This window comes from Meleagris gallopavo, chromosome 24 (genome assembly GCF_000146605.3).
Source record: "Meleagris gallopavo isolate NT-WF06-2002-E0010 breed Aviagen turkey brand Nicholas breeding stock chromosome 24, Turkey_5.1, whole genome shotgun sequence".
Taxonomy (NCBI): domain Eukaryota; kingdom Metazoa; phylum Chordata; class Aves; order Galliformes; family Phasianidae; genus Meleagris; species Meleagris gallopavo.
The window spans coordinates 237,244-245,770 of NC_015034.2; the positions used below are offsets into that span (position 1 = coordinate 237,244).

The window sequence follows — 8,527 nt, forward strand, 5'->3', positions numbered from 1 at the left end:
ACAGCCTAGGTTGTATAACCTAGGATTTCTGGTGAGGAGTAAACTACAACTTCAAGCTTAAAGAAAAAAAATATCAATTATTTCGGCTCTCCAAAATAAAGTTATTAAATATATATATTATTATAAGTATTTCATAAACTATTGTTTAAGCAACGAGGGGAACACGTGGCTGAGGACCACAGGAAAGTGGCATCAGCTGTGACCCTCCCATCTCCCCCCAGCACCTGGTGTGTTCCTGGCACAAGCAGAGGGCATATCATTACGTCCTTCAAAGAGATGTTCCCTTTTCCAGCTTGTGCTTTGTGAGAAAGTACTTAAAGAACTCATACACCGACCACGCGATGGCTGTTGAAGGGATCTGGTAGATGACACGTGCCTGCACCCCTCGGAAATACCCCGCGATGCCCCCCAGCTGATAGACAGTCCTAAAGGCGTTGGCCATGCCCGAGAGGTGCCCAGTGATGTTAAGTGAACTCAACGCTTTGTTTTCTTGGGTGTTGAGCAAGGTCTTGCAGACGTCCAACGGGGTGGTGGCAGCAGCAGCCACGGCCCCGGCTACGGCTCCCGAACAGACGTGGGACAGCGGGTGGTACTCCCTATGGGGGTTCACCCTCTCCTGCATGAACTCGTAGGTGATGAAGTGGATGGCCTGGAAGGGGATGTTCATGGTGAGCTGGGTGGTGTAGCTGCGGTAGAAGGCACCAAAGCCTTCGGTTTTCTGCACTGTCCTCACGCACTGCCAGACGGATTTGTAGGGGGAGTTGAACATCTGCATCCGCTGCTTCACCACTGCTCCAGGGAACATCCAACGTGGCACCAAAGGAATAAAGGTTAATTAGATGAGGACCTCGCCAATGGGCATCCCAACACCCAGTCCAAGCGCTGCTCCAAGCATCAGCCATGCAGACCCAACGTCCCCTTCCAAACCCACAAAGAAGCATTTCTGCAGTGATCCCCTCCCTGTATGCAAAAACTCTGAGCTCAAGGATCCATGCACCCTTTGCATCACCAGCCCTAAAACCCAGAAAGCATGGGAAGGGATCAGCTCAGGCCTGGTTTGGTAGCTCTACACGTTCATGAGTCAACACATTACTCAGCCATCAATAAGGAGCCCTTATGTCAGGCTAAAATGGAATTAGGACAGATAGATGAGGGTACAGAGCTCACTTGTGGCAACATATGTCTTCAGTAAGAGGTTATTTATTCTGATTAAAAAGAATTTTAAGCATTAAAAACAGTTTTTCTGAAGTTTTTCACTGCTTTCTGTCCAGCTCAGGAGCTGAGTACACTAACAACCAACAGCAGCCCAGCCAATTGATTTTAGATGCATCTTACTGTTGGTTCTCCTATCATCAGATATCTCCCAGGAAGGCAGAGCAGCTGGTTGAAGTCCACCATCAGCTGGTGGAACCCTACTGCTGCTCTACTGGTTGGGCAGCAAGATCAGCTCTGCTCTGCTTGCCCAGAGCTTCTGAAAAACCACAGCCACTACTACAAGCAAAATTCACAGGCAGAGCACGGTGTGACTCAGGCTCCTGCAATTAAAGCAGCCAGGCAGTCCTGGGCAGGGATTTCTCCCTTTCAGAAGATGGGCAGCATCCCCCAGCACAGGGCTGGGGTGGCCCTGAGGCTGCTCAGGGTCTCTGTGCAGGTCACTGTTACCTTCAGCTGGATTCATCACTGCATCATGGAGCAACGTGGCCACGCTCCCAGCTAAACCTGCAAGACAAAAGCATCCTTCAGCAATCCAGGGAGCAGAGAGTCACCTGTAACACAGCACCCAGTAACACAATTGGTTTCCAGTATGGAAAAACCCAAGCAGGGCAGCCCAACACAAACCAGCTCTGGCCGCGTCACGTTGGCTTCTCCCACCAACTCACTGGGCTTTGCCTACACAAGACTTCACCAGCTTTACTCAGCCTACACCGGACTGAAGAATGAGCAATGGTTAGAACTGGCTCACTGCATCTTTAATTAGGCATTTTCAGCCATTTAAGCACTAATTGCACAGATTCTGCAAACATCTAGCCAGCCATTAATGACTCTGAAGGATGGCCTTGAGCCACACCTTCCCCTTTGAAGTTTCCGTTGACTTTCAGTCATTTTTTTACTAATGCAGAGCTCAGCTTTCCCATGGGTACCAAAAGCCTGTAGCTACTTGAACGGCAGGCACAGGAAAGCAACAAGGAAAAAGGATATTCTAGTCTTCATTGACTTGGTTGGGTCAAGTTATGTGGGCATTGCCACATATTGCTGCCACCACATCGTGGCAACTCAAATAATGGCAAATAATTTTACGCATTTTGATACAGTGCCTAAACACAGTCCTGTGAACAGCAAAAAATATGCAGCCACGCTTTCAGTTTTGATAAAGGAATTTGAGAATTTGTTTCAAGACTGTGAGGAAGAATTCAATGTTTGCAGCTCCATTTTCATTCGACACAAATACATTTTTTCAACTGGAACATACAGAGTTACAATCAGGTATTCAACTCAAAAATCTGATTACGTTTCTTTACCAGACTTTTATAAGAAAAATATCCCTCACTACACAGTCTGCCTTATTCATGCCATCACTTTTGGCAGCATGTACATTTGTGAATAACTACTGTCAACAATGAGGCACAGGAAGAGCAAACTTACATCAAAAAATCTCTAATGAACCTCCTGAGACCTTACTAAGAATTGAAATTTCTGCCATCAAACCAGAGATTGGTGCATCAGTCTCTCAAAAACAACATTCAAAATCCTGTTGGTTTTATGGTTTCATTGACTTTTTTTTTTTTACTGTCTCAATAAAATTTAAAAAATTAAATTTTGTTGCTTCAATACATTACATATTTTAATGAGGGCTGCTCCAAAAGTAATGCCTCCTGTATGACGGTGTTGGCTTGTGATGTCAGAGGTGGATGCTGGTATGGTTCTAGACATTGAACATCTGATACCCCATTATATTTTATTGCTGTGTGACAAGACAGCAGCAGTGAGGGCAATCTTACAAAACAGCACCTGACACAGAAAAGCACATGGAGCAAATGAGTGGGGGGGAAAAAATGGCACCAACTGACATTCATCGATGCTACAAAGGCCAAACAGGGGTGTGAGCACAGGGAGGGGTGGGTGGGCTGGTTCAGCACTGGACAGCGACAGGGGGGGCAGCTCTGCTGGTGCAGGCCTTGATTAGCATGGCTAATTAGCATGGCTTGTTCACTGCTGGTGAAAACACACAGCTGATAGTGCTGATTGTATTGAAAAATAGTGCTTTGTAGCTAAGAATTTGCTTTATCAAGCAGAGTTATTGCATTTATTGTAGAGGTTGTCATTTCCGTGGGAATAAATAAATAGAAGGCATTACATTCAGAGCAACCTACATATATGCAGCGCAAGATCATCCCTTTTCACTCAATGTGGCCCAGGCAAGCCAACTTGCCTGGATACTTGTGAGATAACATTTTCTGCACCATCTCTTCAACATGTCAGGATGCCTCATTGGATGCTGCCTGTTACTACATCTCTGTGTCACGTAATCAGAGCAAAAACCTCCAATTATTTATTGTGTGAGACCCAGCTCTCACTGCTTGGTGCAAAGCAAACAGGAGGAAGGTTAATCACAGGATTTTTTAATGCCATAAAATAAATTTTAAAATACCATTGGCCAAGTGGCTGTTTCCTCCATGCTGAATGGTATCACTGAGTGATTTTTTCATTTTTTCATAGCAAGCAAAGTACATGGCGTGGGCAGGGCCAGCCCCCAGCATGGTGACATTGATCCCACGTAAAGGCCTCCAGAAGCCTTCAGTCAGGACCATCTTCTTCAGGGCTTCATACACACTCCGGTACTGGGCCTTGGGGTCGGGCTGCAGGCTTTGCATCCGTGTCTGCAACAAAGCACACAGGAAGGAGAGGCTTCAGTTAAGTATGTAAGACTTCCAAGATTCACACCCATATGGGCCCCCCTGACCCAAACAGACCATAGAGTCTAACCCTAAAATCCTTTGCCTTCTTTTGCTGAGCCCACTTTGCTCAGAGCCCCCAGAGCACCCACAGAACCCCAATGCACCCACGTCCCATTTATTCACACTTCTGACAGAACAACGCCACAAAGTCCGTGCTTCCATTGCAACACCAAGACATCAGAATTCTGCTGGTGGATGTGTAACCTCTGCTCTTGTTTATGCATGGGGAATTAAGTGCAATTGTTCAAAAGACAAAGGTGAAGAAACACAGCCAGGGCTCTAATTGCCTCCTGCTTGCAACACTCTGTCTCTGCCCCAGCGTGTTCCTCCTGCAATTGCTCACTGCTTTGATGCCCACATGGAGCTATAGGGCAAATGACTGGGAAATGGGTTTCCTTGAAGGGCACAAAGATGAGTCCCTGTGCATATCAGTTGCGCCCAACCTGACCCCTGGAGGACCCAAGGATCTGCCCTCTGGTCATCCACCAGCTCCATGGGTTTGGTATTATCTGCATCCTTCCTCAAAAATCCCTGGTGAGTTTTTCTTCCTCTTAATTGCTTTTCCAAAGCTTCCCAAGAGGCCAGCATCTTTCAACGGACACCTTCAAGCTTCAGAGCAAAGTTTCACCCCCAGACACATTGCACTGTGCTGAACCCAGTTCATCCATTTAGGGTCAGAGCAGTTCATGAATGAGGTGATAAGCAGCAGATAAGGGAGCAGGCAGCCCTGAAGGTCAGGTCTACTGCTACAGGCTCAGCATTGCAGACAATGCTTTGCTTCTGTACCAAGTTTAAGCCCAGAAATGGATTGCACCAACTTTACACCTTGACCCATTTTGCTGGGGGGTGAAAATCAGCCCTTTTCCACTCAGTATTTGATACTGCAATAGCAGCACAGCAAGTGAGGCTGCAGCACTGCAAGTAATCCCTCCAGGAAATCCCTGGTTTAATATCTTTGGCTCTGCAGAAGTGCAATAGTGATGCAAACAGCAGCTTCAGAAGGAAGGATCCCCCGCATCCCTCTGTGCTTCTGCACAAGGACTCATCAATTCACCTCTGCAATTAACCAGCAGCAATCTCAGGGCTGCATTTCCAGGTGAGATCACACCAAATCCAAGTGCTGCTGATTTGGACCTTGGATTCCTTTGGTTGCCTGAAAATTAAAAGGCATTTCCACGGCCACTGCTCTGAGTTCAAGAGATTGGGGCTGAACTGCAGACTTTAACCCAGAATCATAAGCCAAGCTATTAACGAGAGCAGTAAAGCAGTGTGTGAGAATAACAATCTACTGCATTTGTAGTAGCTATTCTAGAAAATGCACAATAATTGCATTTGCAAAGTGATGTGAGTGAGCAGCTAGGAGAATTGCAGATTGTAAGCATCTGGGGTCATGAACGCAACTGAAAGAACTCTCCCTTTTTGCACCACATACTGCCTTTCCCTAAAAATACAAGACCTCAATATGCAAAAGTGGTGGTCCCGTTGCACAGATGCCTGCAGCTAAGAATGCATGAGGTGAACAAAGAGCTGCACAGCTGCAGCAAAACATGCCCTGTGTTTGGAGAAAGTTCCAAGGCTGCTTAGCATGGAGGAGCTGTGCTGAGGAATGGAGTTTCGCTGCCTCGAGCAAAGCTTCCTGGTATAGAGCACATTGCAACACTGGAAACAAACCTAAAAAGCTCAGAAGTTTTCCTCTAAAAGAAACAATAGCTTTGAATCTTGCAATGTGCTTAAAAAAATAGATGTAGAGCAGCTGGCATCCTTTGCTTTGCATGCATGAGGGCCCACACTGCTGTCACCATGACTCAGCAGCACCCACCAGCTGCAGCAGAGATAGTGCACTTCTGCAGACTCAAAGCTCCACCCTCACATTGCAAAACTGAGCCTGAACCCAGCCCAGTGCATTCAGAATCAGTGCAACTGCAGCATGCATCTGGAGCCAGAGCATCAGAGATGTTTGGGAGCATGCAGTGCCATAGAGCAAGCAACGTGCAATACTGCAGCACCCCAAGCACCTCCATATTTCTGCTGGGCATCCGCTGCTTTCACATAGCAATGCATAAACACCACTTAGTATCCCCTAAGCACCCAGCTGCATGCCAGCCCCATGCAGGATCAATTTATCGCAGCAGCACAGCATCAGTGCTGCACCTTTAAAGGCTGCGAACAGTTGATTTGCTGCACAGCCCTTCCAACACTTATCTGCAGCTCCTCCAGGAGTTCACACCCCTGTTGTTAAACAGCCCAGAAATGCTCCATTAATCCTGTTGCGTAAGGCAGCAAACATCCGGGCAGCCTTACCTGCAGCATGGGCACCAGAAGCAAAAGCAAAAGTCCCAGCTCTGGTTTCATGGCATCCCCGTGGAGCAGCAGTGCCCACCACTACCCATCCATCACACAGCACTGTGCAGAATTCCCTAACGAAGGGAGCCCAGTGCTCGAGTACATAATCCTTATTGCATCCCAAAAGATATATGGCTATCTAAGCATGATGAAAAGAGGCTGAAATATACCCGAAAAGCTCAGAAATGTTCCTTCCAAGGCAGCATTAGCACAGAGTCAGTGCTGCTGCTGCTCTCTTTGCACAAAGTTCAGCACAGAAAGAGGCAGACACTTCCCAGACGTTTCTCAGCTGGCACAAGCCATGGGGCCAGGACGGATTTCTGCCCAGAAGCGTTCTGCTAACAAGAGCCAGCTCTCTAGTTCTGCATTTGTTTGCAAAGCATCACCAATTTGATGGACAACTGCACAAACCAGCTGGCATCCCCTGTGACCGTGCAGCTCCCAGTCACCCATTGTTTTGCAGCAGCTCCCAGCAAGCAGTGCCCGGTCCCCACATGTGGCTGCAAAGTGACCATGGGTGGGGTGACAGGTTGGTTGGGGCTGGCAGCACCCACACCATCCCCTAACAGGACAAACTGCTCTTTCTAGCCATGCACTGATACCCACAGGTTCACCACCAAACCCCAACATCCCAAACCTGCTCACACAGGAGCACTGCCCTCCGTCCTATCCATGTGGAGCAGAGCTCCACAAACTGCTCCATCCCTACAACAAACCCCATTCACCCTCCTGCCCTGCAGACAGATTGCATGCCCCTGGCTCCTTGCTGCAATTCGTTCTTCCTGCACCATGAGAAAGAAAATAATGCAAAGGAACAGACACCAAACAACTCCCAATAACCACAGGTCTCCAACTTTCAGCTGGCAGAGCACGACCAGTACTGCATCTCCCTCCCAAAACAAACAGCCATAGTGCTGGGAATGTCTCACACAGTGCCAAAGCACATAGAGCAGCAGAGCTGTGGGTCACACAGAATGATCCTGGCTTACAGGGACACCTGCACACAGCTCCAGCCCCTAGTTATTGTCCTGGGGATGTCCCATGGGCAGGCTGCAACCCCACAGCCCCCCAGAGGGGTAGCAGCATCAGAGCTGCATGTCATGCTGAGGAATAGTGCAAGTGACTGAAACAAACAGTTCCCCCAGATTGTGATCCTTTCCCTTTCTCTTTGAGAAGAAATAACTTGCTGAGACCAAAACATTTCCTCCTGGAGGCCACTGAACAGCTCAGGTGCCCCAAGATCCCACTCTGTGCAGCATCCACAGGCTCTGCTTGGCCGTGCCCTGATCCCAGCAATATCACCCAGAGCAGGGAAAGCACATTTCCTTTCTGGAAAAAAAGGAAAGATGTTGAGAGAGTGAAGGACATTGATGGTAATGAGCTTAATTAGGCTCAGTTCCTTGCAGAGTGCAAAGATCCTACAGGGACCTGCAGGCAGCAGCTCCCTCCAGCTCCAAGGCACACAGTTTGCTGGGGAAAAAAAAGTGCTTTGCAGCAAACCAGCAACACCTCCGTATTTACACCATGCACGGTTTGCTAAGCTACAGGAGGAGAAAGCTTGCAGGGAAGAGGAGCAGAACTCCTGCAACTTTCCTGACGGCATCTCACTCCGAGTTCATGCACAAGGACTTTGCTTTGCTACGCCAGGGCTGGACACAGAGCAGCACAGCGTGCACCTTTGCACTGTGGTTGCGTAAAGCCGGCGGGCACGGCGTGCTGAGGCTGCCCAGGAGGGCTCTGTGCAGCTCCCATGTCAATGCAGGAAGAGATGACAGCACAGTGCAGCCTGGCAGAGCACCCTGCGGCTGTAGCCTAACACAGCCCTAATCCCCCAAGCAAACTTCCCCCCTTGTTCTCTAAGCCCCCCTCCTTGCACACCATAACCCCTCAGCACTTTATGCATGCAGCCCCATACCCTGTGCATGCACTCCCCACACAGACACCCCCCAAGAATGCACTTCCATCCCTCATCCATGCATTCTCCTTGCACTGCCTGCAAGCTCCTCATGTACATCCACTCCATGCATTCCAGGAATGTAACCCTCCAGACACCATACAGGACCCTCCACTGCCCTCCCTGCATGCAACTGCCCCATAGTCTATGCACGGACCCCTTTTGCAGCTCAGTGCCCCATGAACATAACATACCCTGCACCTCAGCTCTCTGTGCACACACCCCCTTTGCACACTCATACCCCCTCACACACCCCCTTTGCACACCCATACCC

The 8,527-nt window shown here is 48.6% G+C and overlaps 2 protein-coding genes across 2 annotated transcripts in view; one reads left to right on the forward strand and one right to left on the reverse strand.

The window, feature by feature from the left end:
• ENTPD4 (ectonucleoside triphosphate diphosphohydrolase 4) overlaps positions 1–9 on the forward strand; it is a 6,747-nt gene extending 6,738 nt beyond the window's left edge. Inside the window, exon 12 of the mRNA XM_010723086.2 lies at positions 5–9. Within this exon, the coding sequence (XP_010721388.1) occupies positions 5–9 (5 nt within the window). The remainder of the gene's footprint in view (positions 1–4) is intronic.
• SLC25A37 (solute carrier family 25 member 37) lies at positions 7–3,906 on the reverse strand. The gene is made up of 3 exons (XM_019622601.2): positions 3,650–3,906; positions 1,663–1,719; positions 7–789 (listed from the first exon to the last, which is right to left on the reverse strand). The coding sequence occupies exons 1-3, from the start codon at positions 3,870–3,872 to the stop codon at positions 269–271; spliced, it is 801 nt and encodes a 266-aa protein (XP_019478146.1). The 5' UTR covers positions 3,873–3,906; the 3' UTR covers positions 7–268.
• Between the last annotated feature and the right edge of the window lie 4,621 nt (positions 3,907–8,527).